This window comes from Engystomops pustulosus, chromosome 3, assembly GCF_040894005.1.
Source record: "Engystomops pustulosus chromosome 3, aEngPut4.maternal, whole genome shotgun sequence".
Classification (NCBI taxonomy): Eukaryota; Metazoa; Chordata; class Amphibia; order Anura; family Leptodactylidae; genus Engystomops; species Engystomops pustulosus.
The window spans coordinates 127,607,524-127,629,466 of NC_092413.1; the positions used below are offsets into that span (position 1 = coordinate 127,607,524).

General features: G+C 42.8%; 1 protein-coding gene across 1 annotated transcript; it reads right to left on the reverse strand.

The window, feature by feature from the left end:
- Positions 1–559: 559 nt before the first annotated feature.
- Positions 560–3,170, reverse strand: LOC140120553 (nuclear receptor subfamily 0 group B member 1-like). Its single transcript, XM_072139552.1, has 2 exons — positions 2,414–3,170; positions 560–1,213 (listed from the first exon to the last, which is right to left on the reverse strand). Exons 1-2 carry the CDS (start codon positions 2,964–2,966, stop codon positions 972–974), a joined length of 795 nt encoding a protein of 264 aa, XP_071995653.1. The 5' UTR covers positions 2,967–3,170; the 3' UTR covers positions 560–971.
- Positions 3,171–21,943: the final 18,773 nt, after the last annotated feature.

A 21,943-nucleotide genomic window follows, 5' to 3' on the forward strand; every position in this document is an offset into this window, starting at 1 on the left:
GCAGTGGCCAAATATGCATACCACCATATGCTTTATTTTTTAGAGCAATAGATACCCTGATGCTTTTGCTGATTGATGAATTTTTTTGGGGGAAAAATATAAAACAAATTTCAATACAGGCAGTCCCCGGGTTACATACAAGATAGGGACTGTAGGTTTGTTCTTAAGTTGAATTTGTATGTAAGTCGAAACTGTATATTTTATCATTGTAGTTCCCGACAATTTTTTTTTTTGCCCCAGTGACAATTGGAGTTTCAAATTTTTTTGCTGTAATAGGACCAAGAATTATCAATAAAGCTTCATTGCAGACAATTTTAAGCTGATTATTGCAATCTGGGACTATTTTAAAGCATCCAGAGAGCTTCACCAGAGGTCACAGTGGGCAGAGGGGTCCGTCTGTAACTATGGGTTGTCTGTAAGTCGGGTGTCCGTAAGTAGGGGACCGCCTGTACACTGTTCTATGGCACCATTAACATTTCAATTGTGAAATAAGAAATGTGTAAGGCAACAACAAAGAAAATAGGCCTGATTATTAGTAAAATATTTTATTTTGCTTTCTATTTATATTAAAAATAAATAAATAAACCCCATTTTAGCATAAGTGCAATATTCATACATTTTATAGGTAACATAAAACTTCTCAAAGGCTGAATCTGTTCGTGAAAGATCCACATTGTTCAAACTACAGTGGGTGAAATGCAAAAGTAAAGCAAAAGCAGAATATGCAATACAAAAATAGAATGGCTTTGAGTAGGCTAAAGAATTCAATGTCCTTTACCTTAAGATATTTGATAACTTGTTAAATGCCCTCACATTTTGAGCTTATAGGCACCCTATTTTATTTTACTGGGCCCCTTTATGAAACCCAGAAAATACCAACAGTTTAACATCAATTTCCAGTTTTGTGTTTTTTCACACTATTTTGATGTAAAACAAAATGATAAAAATTTTTCATGCTCATCAAATTCACTCTAACTGTAAAACAGTGTTTCTAGCAAAAGATCTTCCAAATTGATTTCTCCGGAGATTGGTCGGAAAAAAAGTTCAGTGATCACTTCCGAGTCAATGGCTTTCAGAATGTCCAAGGCTTCCAGCATCATTGTGAAACGGACATGACTCATGTTCTGCATCACTGATGTGAACTCCATCAGTGTTTGTTGAGCTTCCAGTTGTAGGGTCTGAATGTACTGTGGGAATCTCACGCCTCGTATTCCTTTAGAAAGAAAACAAAAAAATGTTTATTTACCTTGAATATATAGGATAACTTGTAGGTACAGACATGGTAAGGCTGGATTAGCAGAATCCTTTTTACATTTTTTTTTTTTTCCCCCCCATCTACTTATTGATTGATCACCTGCAGTAACTACCTATTTTTCTCTTTGACCTATATATACACAGTAGCTCTTGCACTACAGTAATAAGGACAAGCTGTCATGAATAGAGCTATGATCAGTACATTTGATAGGATCCTCGTATCATAGACTAAGTGCAGTTTATGACTGTGTCCTTGTTGAACTGAGATAATGTGAAAGCTCCTAGCTCTACCAGTCTCTTCACCTCAAGGTGATTGTTCCAGTAACTGCACGTATTAGAACCCATCAATAACTGTATAACTTTGTGCTCTTTTTATTTTACAATCCCAATTAACACTTGGACCTCTTGCCAACTTTGGAAAAAAAATTCTCAAACCTTCATATAATGTACCCATAAAACTCTTACTATTATCTAACTGATATATAGGGGAAATGTTTCACACCAGCTGTTTACTTATTTATGTTTTATACAAGCTGTAATTATAATAATCAATCCTAAAATCTATATTTAGGCAGATATGTCATATTTGTATATTTTATAGTGCTTGGCACACTTGCAGACAGTTCTCGCGATTGCTTGGAACTCTCCTATATTTGCCATGCAACAATGTTTTTGTGACTTTTCCTACACTGTGATTTGTCAGAGACCTGCTGCATGCAAGCTAAATTCTGAAATCTAGAAGGTCAAGTCATTTGGAACTCAAAAATTCATTAGGTCAGATGGCAAGGGCCAACCAGACCCCTAGAGACAATCATTAGATGTAACATCTTGATGAGGAATTCCATTATCAATATTTCCCAAAGTTTCCATTTATTACCTTTTTATTCACAAAAAAAACATCCAGTTATATTTAGGTGTAGTAAGAGGGTGGTAGAATATAACCAACATTTACTGCAGATTTAAACTATAAATGGTAGAAGTAGGGGCTGTCACAATGTCGTGATCCTCACAATGGCCCCTCTGCTTTCCCAATAGCAGAATACATTTTACTCTAGAATGTTTAATGGGAAAAGGCTTCACTGTAATTCTGGCATCAACAAATCACAATGTTTTTATATGAAACTAAATTGTATATTAGAATTCTTAACAATTCACTTACGTGGGTTAAACAGCACCATGCCTTTAAGGTAGGCATATTCCTTTGTGCAAATGTCCAAGCTCCAGAGTTTATGCAGAAACATCTGTAGTTTTTTCACTTCCTTAAAAGGCACTCCTGTATCAGATGTCAATGTGATATCACTGGTGTCCTGTGATTGATTTAGAAGTATCTTCTTCAATAGACTAGGCATAGAAAGGTCTTCCCATTCAAAATCAACTTGTTCTTGAGCCAGCCCCAAGACAAAAAGTGGAGCCCAGCACCTCCTAACCAGCAGGATCTGGTCATCTTGGAGTAGCTGATAGAAAGATGGTAAATTTTGAATAAAAGTTACGGTCTTGAGTAAAACATCTGAAGCTTTCTTGCAGATAACTTCGGGATGCTTGAGTAACACTTTCCTACTCCTGTCACAGGGGCATTCTCTGTTTGGGTTACAGATGTGTTGCTGAAGATTTGTTTTTGCTATGCTTCCTGAATTAAGCATTTGGAAAAGAATACTGTTGACTGGATCTCGATTGCACTGACAGGTCCCTAGTTTTTCAGATCTGAAAGCCATTGCAGTTGCAAGCAACCAAAGTAGGCTAGGCTGACGTGAAGAATCTCAGACAAACTATTCAGTCTTCATGTATCATTAGTAGGCGATGTGATCTTATATATATGCTCAGCAGTAATGTGACCGTGTGCTGCGTTAACTTTGCCTTGAACTTTAGTCTTACTAGAGTGTTTTCATTCACAATCATTCAAGGTGTGGTTAAAGCCGCCCTATCTGAAAGAACTAAAATTATCTGAATGAGGAGACTGGTCACGGATAGGAACGGAACAATATGAAAATGCATGTTTACAGGCTTATGTCACTCTGATATGGTGTAAAGCTGTGCCATGATATCAAGGACACTTAAAAGACTGCCAGCACTACAGTATTCTTGCCATTCTGAGGCTGTCTAATCAGACCTTGGAAGAGCAATTTACAGACCACAAAGTACACAAAGAAATCACAGCAATTTTTTAAACTTTTAAGTAATTGCACAATATTTTAGATTTTTTTTTTTTTCTCCTTGTCGCAAAATAATGTTATGGGATTAGGCTTGGTATCGTCTCATGGGGTAGACGGGCACAATTCCCCAGCACACAAACATTTCTAATGGGGCTCCCCACCATTTACAACAGACTTGCACGCATGAAAAGTTATCTTTTGTCATGCTTTTGCAAAAAAAGAATAACGCAGCAATTTTTTACATTATACTAGTGAAAGAATGACAAAAGGGAGCCCTCAATGCCTGCATGTCTACTGTAAATTATGGTGAATGGAAGTGCTTCCACTTACCATAAGTATTTGATTTCCATTATTCTCCTCCATTGTGGCAATGAATAATAATAATCATTATTTAGTGCCATCAAATTCGGCAGCGTTTTACAAATCATAGGGAGCATATACAAATAAAATAAGGAAAATCAAAAGTGGAGATGCATACAGTATCTGGATCCTGCTAGTCAGTCCTACCCCCCAACACCATCACAGCACACAGCACATGACATACCAATGTACAGTACATTAGGAGGTTATTCAGTGACTACAGTACAGATAAGAAACAGGTAAAAGTGGCATCTAGTAACTTACAGGTGATTAACTGCTCCTTTAGGTACAGAACATGGTGACTTCTCCTGCTGCTGCAGCTCCATACAGCCCATCTCCACACTATGCAACTACAGTATAAACATGAAAGTCGCTTACAGTATAGTGTCAACCGTATAAATATACTTTGTCCCAAAGTAATACTTACCCTTTTTTCCCTCTGACCATGCTGTCTTCCCCACAAATACATTTTGCTATCCCTCCCCAATCAATTGATAATATATTTTGGACTAAATAAAAACTTTTATTTTATGTAGTGCCCCTTGTAATTATATTCTAAATCACAGGACATTTGTTTAATGATAATAATATAATATACGCAATGACCCCTAAATTAGTTATAATGCTGCCCTCAATTAAATGTATTACACTTTAGTAATATTCTTAGTGACACAACTGTGGAGAAGCGCAGTAATAAATGTGGTGCCAACTCCGACTTGGCATTAACACTCCCCTTCAGGTACTCAGATTTCTCAAGTGTCAGACACAGTGCAGCTGCAACACAGTGGTGCAAACCCTTAATAAATACACATGCGAGAACCAAAGACACATTTATCATGCAGAATCGTAGGGACGAACTGCCAGAGTCTCTTAGGGAAGAGTCACAGGACCACCGCGGGCGATGATGTTACTAGCCGACACCTGGGACCGGAGTCTAAGTGGCACTGCTCTTCACCAGAGCCCGCCGCAAAGCAGGTTGGTCTTGCTGCGGCGGGGTGCCACCAGGTCCGCAGTGACTAGGCCCGCAGTGGCAGCCAAGTTGGTACCGAGATGCAGGACAAAGTCCGAGCCTGGGGTGACCGCAGGAGAACAGCTTGGGAGGATATGCTGGAACTCGCAGCAGGAACACAGAAGCTGGCACACGGTACTAGAGCGCAAGGACGGACTGGCACTCGAAACGGCAGGCAAGAACGGATGACTGAACCACAGCAGGCACGGGAATAACAGGCACACGATCGAACACTGGAATCACAGGGAACACTGGAGGGCTTTCACTTAGCAGGAAATGATGCTGAGTATCCGGCGAGGCAGTAGGTGCCGGTTTATAAGGCAGAGCTGGATTGACCAGCGCCAATCAGGAGGTCGCTGGCCCTTTAAGTCTTGAATTGCCGCCGCGCACCCTTGAAGTGGGGACATGTGCAGCCTAGACAGATCAGGAGCGTGTAGTGGTGAGTATAGGCCTGAGACCGGGGCAGCGGGGACCGGCACGGGTGTGTCCGCGATCCGCGAATTGGATCGCAGGAGCACCTGTGAGAGAGATAGGAATGGCACAGAAACAATATATTTGGGCTATTTTGTTCACTGAAATAAAATGAACTTCTTTAAAATCAGAGGATACATAAGGTTGTAAATTATTCTAAACAAATTAATGCTACCATAAAGTGACAGAGGCAAAGAATGTCACAAGTTGAGTTTTCAGTTTTGGTCACCTATGCATTCCAATTCAACTGTACATCAGAATAAGACTAGGTCAATGAGCAAGAAAATAGCACCCACAGAATACTGATAGAAAGCGAAAAACCACTATAACCAATATGCACTAATATAGTGTGTGTGCATATGTGAAAGAGGTGAATAGAAGTAAAAAAAGATGAAAGAAGGTAGAAATGTAGAAGAAGGAAAAGAGAAAAGGAAAGAAAGAAGAGGGCAGGAAAGAAAAGGAAAATATGTTAGGTTATTCACTTGGGAACAGTGGAATAACAGCTGTAGCAGTTGTAGTGGCTGCTATGGGGCCCAGGCAGCACGGGGGCCCGGGATGAACAGCCGAGAAAAAATTTATAAATGTATACTGGGGTGATGGGACCGCCCTTGAACAGTAATATGGGCCCCTGTGCTGTCCCTCTGTCCCTGTCCACCCACCTCATCTGCGGCCGCCCAAGTTGACCTCTAGGGATGAGCGAACATACTCGTCTGAGCTTGATGCTCGTTCGAGCATTAGCGTACTCGAAACTGCTCGTTGCTCGGACGAATACTTCGCCCGCTCGAGAAAATGGCATCTCCCGCCGTTTTGCTTTTTGGCGGCCAGAAACAGAGCCAATCACAAGCTAGGAGACTCTGCACTCCACCCAGCATGACGTGGTACCCTTACACGTGGATAGCAGTGGTTGGCTGGCCTAATCAGGTGACCCTGGAATAGACTAGCCCCTGCCTGCGCTGCTCGGATCATTCTGTGTCTGGATGCCGCTAGGGAGAGAGCTGCTGCTGGTCAGGGAAAGCTGTTCTATTAGAATAGTGTTAGGCAGGAGTGATTCTACAAGAACCCAACAGCCCTTCTTAGGGCTACAATAACGTTATACATTTTTTTTTTTTATTTGCAGCTAGTACCATATTGTGAGGAATTTGCAGGGGGACTTGCTACTGTTGTGTTTAGCTCTTAGTGACACACATATCCACCTCAAACACCAAAGTGGGACAATTTATTAGGGGTTTGATTTCAATTAGGCACAGTCTGCCAGTTTCTTTTTATTTTACGTTTATTTTTTCATAACTCAGCGTCATCTCATCTGGCATAGCAGTGTGCTTTCATACTTGGCTAGAAAATAGCCATAGCAATAGGATAGCATCGTTTGGTTTTAAAAATTAAAAAACACACAAAAAAAAAAAAAAAGAAATTAAAGTTATAACTTTCATTTTCAAAATGTTTAACCCGAGGGCTAGGGGTAGAGGACGAGGGCGGGGACGTGGGTGTCCAACTACTGCAGGGGTCATAGGCCGTGGTCCTGGGCGGGGTGAGACACCACCTGCTGATGAGGGAGCAGGGGAAAGCCGCAGAGCTACACTCCCTAGGTTCATGTCTGAAGTTACTGGGACTCGTGGTAGAGCACTGTTGAGGCCAGAACAGTGCGAACAGGTGATGTCGTGGATTGCCGACAATGCTTCGAGCAATTTGTCCACCAGTCAGTCTTCCACGCAGTCCACCCATGTCACCGAAATCGGCACTCCTCCAGCTCCTGCACCTCAGCCTCCTCCCCCCAGTCTGCCCCCTCCCAGGAAAATTTGGCATTTGAACCGGCATACTCTGAGGAACTGTTTTCTGGACCCTTCCCACAGTCACAAACCACTTGTCCGGTTGCTGCTGAGCAATTTTCCGATGCCCAGGTTTTCCACCAGTCGCAGTCTGTGGGTGATGATGACCTTCTTGACGTAGTGGAAGAAGTGTGTAAAGAGGTGTCCGACGATGAGGAGACACGGTTGTCAGACAGTGGTGAAGTTGTTGTCAGGGCAGGAAGTCCGAGGGGGGAGCAGACTGAGGGATCGGAGGATGATGAGGTGACAGACCCAAGCTGGGTTGAGAAGCCGGGTGAACGCAGTGCTTCTGAGACGGAGGAGAGTCCTCGACCAGAACAGGTTAGAAGAGGCAGTGGTGGGGCCAGACGGAGAGGCAGGGCCAGAGCTGGTGCATCAGCGCCAAATGTGTCACGTAGTGAAGCTCCCGTGGCGAGGGCTCCCGCGGCGAGGGCTAGATTTTCAGAAGTCTGGAGGTTCTTTAAGGAAACACCGGATGACCGACGGACTGTGGTGTGCAACCTTTGCCAAACCAGGATCAGCAGGGGTTCCACCACTACTAGCTTAACTACCACCAGTATGCGCAGGCATATGAATGCTAAACACCCCACTCAGTGGCACCAAGCCCGTTCACCTCCGGCCGTGCACACCACTGCTCCTTCCCCTGTGTCAGCTGATAGTCAGCCCCCTGCCCAGGACCCTGGCACAAAAACCCCATCGTCGCCTCCACGATCCTCCACAGCATCCACCAGCGTTCAGCTCTCCATACCCCAGACGCTGGAGCGGAAAAGGAAATATAGTGCAACCCAATGAATACCAATGAAGATACCCTCTACAATCCTGTATAGTCCATATACCTATCAAGAATGAATACCAAAAAAACGTATATGGAATCAATTTAACTCAACATAAACAACTAATCCATATCTTAATATTATAAATTCATCTTTTTATTATTGTACAACAAACTAGACAATCCAAAAGCCTATTAAAAACATAATAAAACCACAAAAACAACAAGACATGAGGTGGTGGTCAAAGTCAACAACAATGCATTCCACAGTGGGATATTGCACCTAGGCCCATGAAAGTGATCATATAGCAAAGTAATACCAGGTATCAGCAATGCCCAAAACAGGGCATAGTATAGCCTACAGGTGCCTACCAATTAGATATAAATTACCGGACCACCACCACAGCACCCCGACGCACGTTTCGCCGTCGCTTCCTCAAGGGGGTGTGCTGTGGTCCGGCCCGTGTGAGGTATATATGGCAATAACGGAAACACCCAAAATTAGAATAGCCTATGGTAGTAGAGCTTACCCGTGATGATGGAATGACCAGGTGTGTGTGACGGCGCACATCAACGGCGCAAACACGCACATCCGGCGACGGGAACTGCAGTTCCGGAAGATGGGGGCGCGCGTCACCACGCGTCATCATGACCCGGAAGTACAGACCCGCCGCCAGGATGCGCATGCGCACCGGAGAGGCGCGCACCACCCGGCCATCATGGATATTGGCAAGTATAAATCTTGCCTTATCATGAGTAAAATATATACAAGCAGTGCAAAAGAATGGCAATTAATATGATTAAATTGATACATAGTTCGCCTTGGCTGTTGCATAAATAACTACTTATTAATGTCATCGACTAAAATATATACAACATATACAATAGATATCATATGGAATTAAAAATTCAAAATTCATAAAAATTGGGCTAATATAATTGACACCATTCATACATCAAATGACATGTGCTGTTCAAGTAAAAATTGTGATTACTGTATTAGTGTTATTATAAGGTGATATAAATGTAATAGACCTGAAACTAATTAATAAGTGATACCAAAGTGTACACATTTAGTGAAAGTGCAATATCTGTTATTTTAACATGTCTCCCAATGAGACCCCACCAATTAATAAGTATTTAAGAATAATGAAGTGACCCGAGATTATTTAAACAACTCAAAATGAGTGAAAGTGTTTGTGCTTATTTGATGTAATGTACTATGAAAGTATCGTTAAAGACTTATAAAGGAGAGTAAGTGATGCATAAGAAGTATACCTCGTAAGAAAGTGCATTGTGCCAAAAATAATAAACAATTAGATAGGTGAAAAAGAGAAAATATTGTTTGCATTGTGAAACACTATGGACAAAAATAATATATACAAAAAAAATGAAACCAAAACTGTGAAATGAAGTGTATATATTTATAGTGAAAGGTTAAATCGTACATCACCCAAAAAATATGTAAATGATTGTGCAGGTATGTATGAATAATTGGTTGATTAAAATAGTTGTTGCATTGAGTATCACGCTCAATGCTTATAATGGGAGAACAACATTCAAATTATGCGTATATGTGTTGTAACAGACACCCCCAAGAGAGAAGCAATGCGTTAAACGTTTAGTCCTTCAAGCCAAGAAAAGTTGTAGCAGAACCATGCTCTTAAGATGTTCACGACGATGTCGCCATACCACCCACTGCACCGCAAACCGGCCGTTCGAATGACCGAGGCCTTTCGCAACCTCATGGCGGCGGCCGCCCCTCGGTATTCGGTCCCCAGCCGCCACTACTTTTCCCGATGTGCCGTCCCAGCCCTGCACCAGCACGTGTCAGACAACATCATCTGTGCCCTGACCAACGCCGTTTCTGACAAGGTCCACCTGACCACGGACACGTGGACGAGTGCTGCCGGGCAGGGCCACTATATATCGCTGACGGCACATTGGGTTAACTTGGTGGAGGCTGGGACCGAGTCTGACCCTGCGGCTGCTCATATACTGCCGACGCCGAGGATTGCGGGGCCTACCTCGGTCCAGGTCTTTCAGGCCTACTATGCCTCCTCCTCCTCCCACCACTCCTCCACCTCCTCCTCCGAACTACCATCCGTGGGCATGGCGCCATCAGTCGGTAGCTCTAGGCACAGCAGCAGTGCCGTCGCTAAGCGACAGCAGGCGGTGCTCAAACTGCTGAGCCTAGGCGATAAAAGGCACACCGCCCAAGAACTATTACAGGGCATCACGGCGCAGACTGATCTGTGGCTGGCACCGCTGAACCTGAAGCCAGGCATGGTTGTGTGTGACAACGGCCGTAACCTGGTGGCGGCTCTGCAACTCGGCAGACTGACACATGTGCCATGCCTGGCCCATGTGTTAAATCTGATAGTTCAGCGTTTCCTCAAGACATACCCCAATCTGTCTGATTTGCTCACGAAGGTGCGCCGCATCTGTGCGCATTTCAGGAAGTCCAGCACAGATGCTGCCACTCTCTGGGCAGCGCAGCGCCGCCTCCAACTGCCCGCTCACTGACTGTTGTGCGACATGCCCACGAGGTGGAATTCAACATTAACCATGTTATCCAGAGTTTACCAGCAGCGCAGAGCGATTGTAGACTGCCAGATGTCAACTTCCACCAGAACTGGTAGTCAGGTCAGTCAGCTTCCTCAAGTCTACAATGAGGAGTGGACGTGGATGTCTGATATCTGTCAGGTGCTGAGTAACTTCGAGGAGTCAACACAGATGGTCAGTGGCAATGCCGCCATCATCAGCCTCACCATCCCGCTGCTTGGCCTGTTGAAAAACTCTCTGATCAGCATGAAGTCGGAAGCTTTGCGCTCGTCACAAGAGACGGGGGAAGAAGATTCCCTTGTTGATAGCCAAAGCACCCTCAGGTCTGTTTCTCAGCGCATATCGGAGGAGGTGGAGGAGGAAGAGGAGGAGAATGTTGGCGAGACACAAGAGGGGACCATTGTTCAGTCCTTCACTGTTCAGCGTGTATGGGCAGAAGAAGAGGAGTTGGAGGAGGAGGAAATGGGCAGTCAGGCCAGTGAGGGGAGAGAATTCTTGCGCGTTGGGACTCTGGCGCATATGGCAGATTTCATGCTAGGCTGCCTATCCCGTGACCCTCGCGTTCAAAGAATTTATTCCAGCACCGATTACTGGGTATTCACTCTCCTGGACCCACGGTACAAGCAAAATCTTTCCACTCTCATCCCTGGAGAGGAAAGGAGTGTGAGAATGCATGAATACCAGCAGGCCCTGGTGCACAAGCTGAAACAGTATTTCCCTTCTGACAGCGCTAGCGGCAGAGTGCGTAGTTCTGCGGGACAAGTAGCGAGGGAGAGTAGGCGAGCAGGCAGCTTGTCCAGCACTGACAAGGGTACGCTTTACAAGGCTTTTGCCAGCTTTATGTCACCCCAGCAAGACACTGTCACCTGTGCCCAGTCTCGGCAGAGTAGGGCTGATCTTTACAGAAAGATGGTGAGGGAGTACGTAGCTGACCATACCATCGTCCTAAATGATCACACAGCTCCCTACAACTACTGGGTTTCAAAGCTTGACATGTGGCACGAACTGGCGCTGTACGCCTTGGAGGTTCTTGCCTGCCCTGCCGCTAGCGTGTTGTCCGAGCGGGTTTTCAGTGCAGCTGGTGGCATCATCACCGATAAGCGTACACGCCTGTCGACTGACAGGCTGATGCTTATTAAGATGAATAAAGCCTGGATTTCTCATAATTTCCAATCTCCACCAGGTGAAGGAAGCTCAACCTGAATAATTTATGCACTCCTCCTCCTCATTTTCCTCCTTCTCCTCCTCTTTGTACACTAAAGCAGAGGAAACTGGCTATTTTTTGACAGGGCCCACTGGCTCTACCTATAGTACTTTATGCATTTAATTTTTCTGGAGGGCCACCTTTTTTGGACTGCCACATACAGGCACTATCCAAATTAAATTGTCTCCATAGCAGCCTCCACACGTTGTCTCCATTGCTACCTCCAAAAGTCGTCCATATAGCTGCCTCCATACATCGTCCCCTTATCAAACGAGGTGTGTCAGGCAGAAATTTGGGTTGTTTTCATGGATTCCACATCAAAGTTGTTAACTTTGTCGCCACCCTGCTGTGTTATCCACAAAATATACTGGCAAACTTTAATGATTAACCGATATTATTTCAGCGCTTCTTGCGCATCTGTTGATTACACTGCTGTGTAATCCACAAAATATACTGCCAAACTTTTACCATTTACGGATATTATTTCAGCGCTTCTTGCGCATCTGTTTACATTCCCCTCACCCGCCATATCCCAAACTTATAAGAACGCTACTACACTTAACTTGGTGGAGGCCGGGACCGAGTCTGACCCTGGGGCTGGTCATATACTGCCGACGCCGAGGATTGCGGGGCCTACCTTGGTCCAGGTCTCAAAGGCCTACTATACCTCCTCCTCCTCCCACCCCTCCTCCACCTCCTCCTCCTCCGAATTACCATCCGTGGGCATGGCGCCATCAGTCGGTAGCTCTAGGCACAGCAGCAGTGCCGTCGCTAAGCGACAGCAGGCGGTGCTCAAACTGCTGAGCCTAGGCGATAAAAGGCACACCACCCAAGAGCTATTACAGGGCATTCCACATCAAACTTGTTAACTTTGTCGCCACCCTGCTGTGTAATCCACAAAATATACTGGCAAACTTTTATCATTTACCAATATTATTTCAGCGCTTCTTGCGCATCTGTTTACATTCCCCTCACCCGCCATATCCCAAACTTATAAGAGCGCTACTACACTTGATCTTATACAAAAGGTTCTTAGAAGTGCTGTTTGGGGAGTAGCCTAGAGACAGGGGCTTGGATTGGCGAAAGCTCGCCTGGCAGCGGAGCGCCAGCTCCATCCCAAGATCCAACTAACATAGTTTTAACAGCAGCACCTTTAATCTACTACTAGTTCACTGCCTCCATACATGGTCCCCTTATCAAACGAGCTGTGTCAGGCAGAATTTTCACGTGTTTCACCACATACATAGTGGAACTCGGCGCGTCTGTCGCCGCCATGCTGGAGACCTGCAGTTGCAATCATAGAAGCGCAATATGGATGCCCCATACTGTCGCTCTTAATCATGGAAGTCCTCTCCATGGCTGCCTCCAAATGTCGTCCCCTTATCAAACGAGCTGTGTCAGGCTCATTTTTCGGGTGTTTCACCAGATACGTTATGGAACTTGGTCACTATGTCGCCACCATGCTGTGTTATCGACTAAATATACCATCAACCTTTTGTTCACAGAGGAAATAATTTCAGCGCTTCTTGCTCACCTCCTTTGGTTCCTCTCTGCCACCCATTGGTTTGAAGCCTTAGTCCATTTAGGGTATATCGCCATGCCACTCTCTAGCCTGCCGCTGCCTCTGCATGCCGTCCCCTATAGTGTCAGGGTCAATTATTGGATGTTTTAGATGCTATCTAGCTTCATTCTGTCACTCTGTCATGGTCATGCTGTTGCCCATAATTTTGTCATAATGGTGCGTTTAAGCAGCCTCAGAGGCATCCATGCATGCTGCCCCTGCTGTTTCCTGTCCATTTCCGTGGTGTTTCCATCCTTTTCTGAGGTTTCCAGGTGTTTGGCCAAGCTTCCCTGTGCAGAGCCTTGGTCCCCTTGAAAAATGCTCGAGTCTCCCATTGACTTCAATGGGGCTCGTTATTCGAGACGAGCACTCGAGCATCGGGAAAAGTTTGTCTCGAATAACGAGTACCCGAGCATTTTAGTGCTCGCTCATCTCTATTGACCTCTTCATTTGCGGCTCTCAGTCCGCCCACTTCATTTGGCTCCAACTACAGCTGGTCCCGCCTATTCTATGCGTGGACCGGTCTACAAGAAATGTAAGGCCCTATATAGGTATGTATGTATCTATAGTTATATGTATGTATATGTACAGTATTTACTGTATTAACCCTACTCAAAACACAAACACCAGATATACACAGAAACTATAATATTGAAAAAGTGGCAAAAAAGTTTTATTAAACAAGTTAATCAATTACCATAAAAATATACACAGTCAAAGGTATGGAACAAACATTTTTTGTGGGGGGGATGGCAACTAATGCTGGAAAAGTTACATAAAACACAGAGGTGGCATGGTGACATGTAGATATCAATGCACAGTGGCATATACTTATTCTCCTGGGCCTATGGAAAGGCTGTGATGCAACACAGATACACAGATATGTTGATTAAGTCTCATGTAAAAAATGGCTATAAAGGTAACAGTGTGAATGATTACCTAGGTACCAGGATGCACGTAGCCACCAGGGTGCACAAGTACCCCGTATTTACTGTATGTGTGTGTATATGCTGTATGTGTGTGAATTTTCTGTGTGTGTATATGCTGTATGTAGACACATGCAAATAAATATATATTTATATGCTTATGGTGTATGTGTTTATCTGTATTACATTTGCAGTCCAGTCTTTATGAGTGCACCTTACTAAAAAAAAAGTGTTACTACTGCAACTGTAATGGTAAATTGCTCCTGACTTGGCGTTTCCTACATTCTTAGAACATGGGAATGTGAAAGCATGACAGTGCTATAATGGGCTGGAAAAGTGGCAAAATGACCAAAGTACTGTGTGTTCTCATGTGAGGGGTCTTTCTTACCCCCTACTAAGTCCTGAGGTGGCACAAACTGGCAAGTTTCACTGGTATGTCATGTGTCATGTGTACATCACTCTCACCAGAAGCCAACTCTTCACTCTACTAGCATGACTGAATTTACAAATTGTGTGTACAAGCAATGCAACATATATGTTTCACACATTACACAGTGCATTTCACATTACATGCATCTGCTTGGGCTACCAACATCTGGCAGGGTAAATATGTGTATCACATAGAATACAGTTTACTCTTCAGTACTTGACATCATCCATAATATCAGTGATGTCACCACTATAAAACATATTCTGCTCCATCAGACAGGGGAGTGGGCAACCAGCACCATGTCTAATACTCGGTCTTTCCTTATTTTGTAGATCCATGCTGCATATGTGTATGGCCATGTTTCAACCCTGTTAATTCTCTTATTCTGTTCTTTTCTTTTTATTGATTTCTTTTAGTGTTCTTTAAAGGTCTTACATTCAGATAACAATCTCTGGTTGACATTAGAAGCCAGCACTCAATATGAGCTGCAAGTCAGGAGACTTGTCTTATCACTGTTTCCCATTGTCACACTACTTAATTATACTGAGGCTATAAACCGCTTAATGGCATTCAAATGATTAAGGGGTTTTATATTTCCTTTTAACTCAAGGTTTACAAGTTTATGACTAACCATGTAACATGAACCTTGTGATCTATTTAATGTACCAATGTTAACATATGTATAAAAGTAATATTTCACTACCTTAAACATGTTATCGGATGATGTTCACATCAGTCTTATGGCTCCTTTCAAAGGGTCACTTGTAACTGTAAGCCCTCATGCATACTGACTGATTCAACGCATAGCGCATGGGCAGATTCATTTCTATTGGCCCTTACATCTACGGTTTCCACGGGCCTCAGGTGCAAGCTAACTGCAAGAGCTGCAAACTCTGAGCAGGACTTTTACTGCCTGTGTTTTCTGGCTCATGCCGTCTTTATTGCAGTCATCTTGTGAATGGACACACAGGCCTTAAACAATGAAACATGTGTTACATATGTAGTTTAAGACTATAAATGTAGCTTTTACTTAAAAGTTAAGAGAGCTGTTTAAGAGTAGATACATTCATAGTGTATTTGGGCAGCCAGGACAGCATCAACCAACTTCGTTTTAGACAGCAGAATGCCTGAAGTACACTTGCCAAATGCTAGCAAGTCTGTACTATCATAAAAATCAATTGCATCTGCGTCTATAAGACACTGATGCAGAGCAGGGTAGCACTGACACATCAGTGCTCTCTATGACACAGGCTGGTGTGATGTCATGGTGCTCTGTGTCTCTGCCCTGAAAAGAGAACATTTTTAATTTTTATTAGCTACAAAATCATAAAAAGGTGCTGATTAGGATATTTGTGCACTATTTTAGATTATGGGATTCACCGCTAGGAACAACCGTTTTTATGTTGTGACACAACACTATCTTACATATCAATTCTAAGGAAAGGGGAATGATTTGAACTTCTAGGTTTTTATTACATTTTTATTTATTTTTAAATGTATTTTTAGCCTGGTCAATCCCAACATATACAGAAATTCTACAGTATTACGGTATGTGAGTATTTTTCCTAATGATCTATACCGGTCTTATAGAACTGAGTGACAGACCTGGGAGTCTCATTATGGATGCCGGCAGCATTTAAATAGTCCGTGCCGGAGATTAGTGCCAGCAACAATCACTGGTGTCAGTGGCGGTTGTTTGCCCATGACCATGCACCATGACATTGGGAAACGTCATGATGTGGCAAGGGGTTAAAATATGGAAAGGGCTTCATCTAAAACTAAAGCTATTGGGGGACTATATAGTGATAAAACTATGGGAACGATATCTTCTTGGGGGCGGGAAACATACCGGGAGTATAATTACAAAAGTACAAAGGAGGAGGGGGGTGCTGATGTCTAGCTTAGCTCAGGAACATCCACAGGATTACAATGCAGAGAGGGAGGTTCATTTTATAATTCACCAGAGCCGCTGACTCATTTTAATATCATGATACAGAATGACTCAATACATTAAATGATGTAGGACCTTCAGTTGTGGAAGTTAGATGTGCCAGTTGGGTTCCTTGCATAGTAGAAGAGTGTCTAGTCTTACTTTGCATCTCCTGTTCCTTGACTTGGGTTACAACAGAAAGCTGCCCCAAAATTCTGGCACATTGGCATTATTTTTGCCACACAAACTTTTTCCAGGGATGCCATGCCCCGTTTTGTAGGCCACATCCCTTTTGTCATATTAGTCATAAAAGTGTCTTAAAACCGCAGATTCTTTAATTCACTTCTTATGTCTGTGACATTCTCCTTAACCCTTTCATCCCTCCTTCCCCACCTCCATGGATGTAACTTTCTTCTCTCAAGCATGTACTGAAGGACCGTCAATGAAGGTCTGGATATTGTGGTGCTACATGTAAATACTTGATTCAGCTTTTTAGATGCACTTGACCTCGAGGGCCACATACAATCAGGTGACAAGCCAGATTCAAGTTGCAGTCCATGGGAGGATTTATCAATGCTTGTACTTTACTCTCCCATTACACCACCTCCGCGCCAAGTGCACAAGGAGAAGTGAGCAGGTGGCTGTGCCTGACATAATTTATAGGGCAATGCTACCTGGTGTAGAATTTATCCAAGTGCACGGCAGTGCACCGGTTATACTAAGAGGCCAAATGCCTTGGTGCTTGATACATTCCTCTCCATCCATGTGTTTAGAACACAAGTAATTTGCACTTTTCAATAGATCATGGTATATGTAGATTCACTGTGTATGCCTTTGTGTCCCTCTAATTGATTCATTTCTAACTGATAGGTAGATGCCCTGAAAAGTTGCTAAAAACATCACTTTTATAACTCAAATTTATTAAAAAAAAGGCCAGTACTGGCAACCACGCCACGTTTTTTTGTAATGGGGGGGCAGGATATTAGGCAATATACAAATATATATATATTTATTAAAAGTTCTGCATAACTTTTTTTGATACGTAAAGTGAAACCAACTTTCTCTCATCAGCCAGACATTCCTGACCATAAAATGAGGGTCATGTGATCTCTATCTGTCCACGACCTCATGATAGTATTCATGAATATATAAAATCAGAGTCCTGGCAGAGTGATTGTTCATCGATTTTATGTTCAGGAATGTCTAAATGATCAGGTAAAAGACAGGAGACTTCACTTTACATACGAAGGACTTCTACTGATCTTTCCTGCTAAATTAACTTTAGATAGAAAATCTGTTCTACAGATCTGTTGTGTGATCCATGTTGTGTGTCTGTCATCAATGGATTATGAAAATATCATGTATTGAGGGGACATGGACAGTGAGCCCCAATTTGCACCCACCGGACTGTCCCTACCTATTTACTTGAAACAATAACTGGTCATCAGTCCCTCCACATGCCAAAGTGCAAAACATGGACACAAAGCAAAACAGTACATTATATAACAGATAAGGAAGGAGGTCATAACAAATATGAGGAGAGTACCAGTCACTGTGTCTAGATCTATGAGTTAAGTAGGTTGGATCTATATGTAAGTAATAGGAGTTAAATATAAACTACTTATAGATATATGAAATCATATACGACATACATGAATGTAAAGCATTCCATTATTGACAGTACATATCTATATTATAATACAAGTCAAATGAATCTAGATGTGGAATGGGTGTGGTATGGATACAATATAGTATCATGCTAATTTTATAAACTTAAAGGAAACCTACCACTTGAAGTGGCAGGTTTCAGATGGAAATACCGGGCACCAGCTCAGGGTGAGCTGGTGCCAGAGCTTATATTTGTTAGTGTTTTAAACCGCGGTATCGCGGTTTAAAACACTTTTTAAACTTTATAGCGGGCGCAGGGAGGTACGCGCTCGGCGCTTACCATGCACGCGGCTCTCCTTCACTTCCTATGTAGCCGCGTTTGCCGTGCGTGTACCTCCCTGCGCCCGCTATAAAGTTTAAAAAGTGTTTTAAACTGCGATACCGCGGTTTAAAACACTAACAAAAATAAGCTTCGGCACCAGCTCAGCCTGAGCTGGTGCCCGGTATTTCCATCAGAAGCCTGCCACTTCAAGTGGTAGGTTTCCTTTAATCAATTAATACATTTTTTATCGTGTAGTGCATTTATGGATTATTTCGCTTTTGTATATATAACTATACAAGTCAAATTTCTATATTTATTTATGTATTTATTTCTATTTTATTGGAACAGTGTTTTTATGTTAAGGACCTGAAGAAGGGAGCTGTTTGCCCCCAAAACACCTAGTCCACCCTGTACTGTCTCCAAAAATAAGTGAATAACAATATAAGAACAATTTTAAAAGAGGAAAGTAAATAAAACTCAGTAGTCCTCTATGTCGAAACTGTTTGGTCTATTACTGGTTATACTCAAACTTAACCTACTCAAAAAATACCAGAATTGCACAGAAAAACCTTTTTTGAAAAGATATATAAAAGTAATCTTTATTTATACACAACATACAATAACATTACAAGCTTTTTGCACAGGGAGTGTCAGCTAATGCTGGGGAAGTACATAAAAACATCAGGGGGACATAGGCTATGAAGTCATTGTTTCAACTTACTTATAAAGTGCATATAATGAGCCAGGGAATGCAAATAATGCAAAGCAAGCTACATAGCAATTGAAATTGGCAAGTGCCACTGTACAGTAAAGTAATGTAGTTACCTAGGCACAATAAACGGCACGTCCTCCTAGATGTGAAAAGCACACTGACCCGCGTTTTATTAATGAGAAGCAAGGTCCAGATCCCTGTGTTTTATGTATACAGGCAGTCCCCTACTTAAGAACACCCGACTTACATACGACCCCTAGTTACAAACGGACCTCTGGGATGTTGGTAATTTACTGTATTTTAGCCTAAGGCTACAATAATCAGCTGTAACAGTTATCAGAGGTGTCTGTAATGAAGTTTAATGGTTAATCCTGGTTCTTATGATAACCCAAAAGTTTTAAAATCCAATTGTCACAGAGACCCAAAAATATTTGGGGCGGAGTTACAATGATAAAATATACAGCTCCGACTTCCATACAATTTCAACTTAAGAACAAACCTAAAGAACCTATCTTGTACGTAACCCGGGGACTGCCTGTATTTATGATCGAGTATCTGAAAGAGGAAGGGTGTATGGTTTTTCCAATTCTTCATTTCTATGTGACTGTGACATTAACATCACTTTTTTATTCAATATAAAATAATTTACTATTATTTCTTTGTTTTCTAAACATTTTTATGCTATGTTATTATTTCAAGTACTTTTTCTAGCCCATTTTGGGCAGGGCAACTTCACTGTTATTACTACCATTTTCCAGCCTTCTAGTGCTTACTAGTCCAAATTTAAAGCCACTTTGGGTGTTAAATTTGGCTCCAAATTGATTTCAATAGGGTTCGGGTTTAATTTTGTGCTGAAGTCCAGGTCTTGAACTGAATTTTCCCCCGATATTCAGATGAACTCTTCAAACCCGAATTACGCCCAACCTGCTCATCACTACACAACACTTTCAGACACACATTGAAATTGACTCACTTATTTCACAGACAAGAGATGAGTAAAGATCACCACATTGCAATACAGACCTCAAACAAGCTCTCCGTAAATGGACATTAATAGAAGTATGAAAAGTAGCTTGCTGACCTCATACTTCCCTTATACTAGTGGTTTATGAGTTGGAAGTTGGCCTTGTACTTGACAAAGAAGAACAACTTTTATCAATATTTACTACGTGGTGCCAGCCTGACACATAGTCACAGGGGAACAACAAGAAGATAATCATGTCTATCCTGAGCGCCTTATCACTACTGGGATATGCAGCAGCTGTCACAGTAAACCCTAAAGATAACTTATCAAGTCTTATGCAGCAAATAAAAAGATAATTGTAGTGAACCATATGAATTTGATAGCATTACCATATTCTGGCACATAGCACAGCCACTGAAAGTATGGATTAATAATAAAGGATTAATACAGGGCTCCATATTGGAAATGCTGCACGTACATTTTAGGGAACTGCGATCATAGCAATTTCTTAATATAAATCACAGGGTGCTTCACGTTGACAGGCAAACTGTACTTCACAAGCGTGGTGAATGTTAGAAGCAACAAAAAAAACACTAGGAAAAGTGCTATTATTATAACCCCAGCAACCTTTCAATTTTTTTTAGATTCTAGCATTATTATATGGGAATGGTGTGAATTCCTACTATTTTTTACTCATATTACAAAAAAACCATTGTGTAATGTAATATTGTCATATATCCAGGACCGGCGTCAGCACCCGGCTGACCTAGGCATGTGCCGGGGCCCCAGAGCTCCAAAGGGGCCCACCACGACAATCAATCAGAAACGGTGGCGTAACAACAACAGCCGTATTATGTGCCCCTGGGCCCATCCCACTACCTCCCCTGATTGCAGGCCACATAGGAGGTGGGCGGAGAGGTAGTCGGACGAGCCCAGGAGCAAATTATAAACCCATCCACTCCCGGCCCATCCCTTTACCTCCCCTGACAGGGGAGAGGCTTGGCCTGCCTGCCTGCCCTGCCCACCTCACATGAGGACCACCCCATCTTGCCCTGCCCACCTCATATGTGGCGTGGTGCATCCCACGCCTCTTGCCCGGCCTGCGCACCTCTCCCCTTGCACCGCCTCGCGCCGGGCCCCTTCTGCGCGCGTCATGTCTGGCCTTACCCGGTCCGCGTTCCTCACAAGCCTGTCCGCCTTCTCCTACGCTGTCTCCTTCCAGACTCTTCCACCACGTCCCGACGGAGCGATATCCAGCTAGGGTAAGTATAATTGCTACATATGTAAATGCTTTTGTGTATGTTTGTGTGTATATCTGTGTGTATGTGTTGTATATACTGGATGCGTGTGTATATATGCTGTATAACTATGCTGTATATACTGGATGCGTGTGTATATATGCTGTATAACTATGCTGTATATACTGGATGCGTGTCCATATATGCTGTATAACTATGCTGTATATACTGGATGCGTGTCCATATATGCTGTATATCTGTGCGTATGTGTTGTATATACTGGATGCATGTGTATATATGCTGTATATATGTGTGTATGTGTTGTATATACTGAATGCGTGTGTATATCTGTGTGTATGTGCTGTGTGTATATATATTGGATGCGTACGTGTATGCTGTATATACTGGATGTGTGTATATATGCTTTATATTCATGCCTGTATATGTTGTTTATACTGGATGCGTGTGTTTGTTGTTTATGCGTGTGTGTATGCTGTATATATTGGGTGTGTGCGTACATATGCTGTATATACTAGATACGTGTGTGTGTGTATGTATGTTGTATATGTTGTAAATTTGATGTGTATATACTGTATGCATGCATGTGTTTTTAAGGGAATGGGGGCCCCCTTCAATGGTCT

Coding starts and splice junctions, on each gene's coding strand:
- LOC140120553 (XM_072139552.1), bottom strand. CDS start 2,966: ATGGCTTTCAGATCTGAAAAACTAGGGACCTGTCAGTGCAATCGAGAT. Junction 1,214..2,413: donor CATGGTGCTGTTTAACCCAC/GTAAGTGAATTG, acceptor TTCTTTCTAAAG/GAATACGAGGCGTGAGATTC.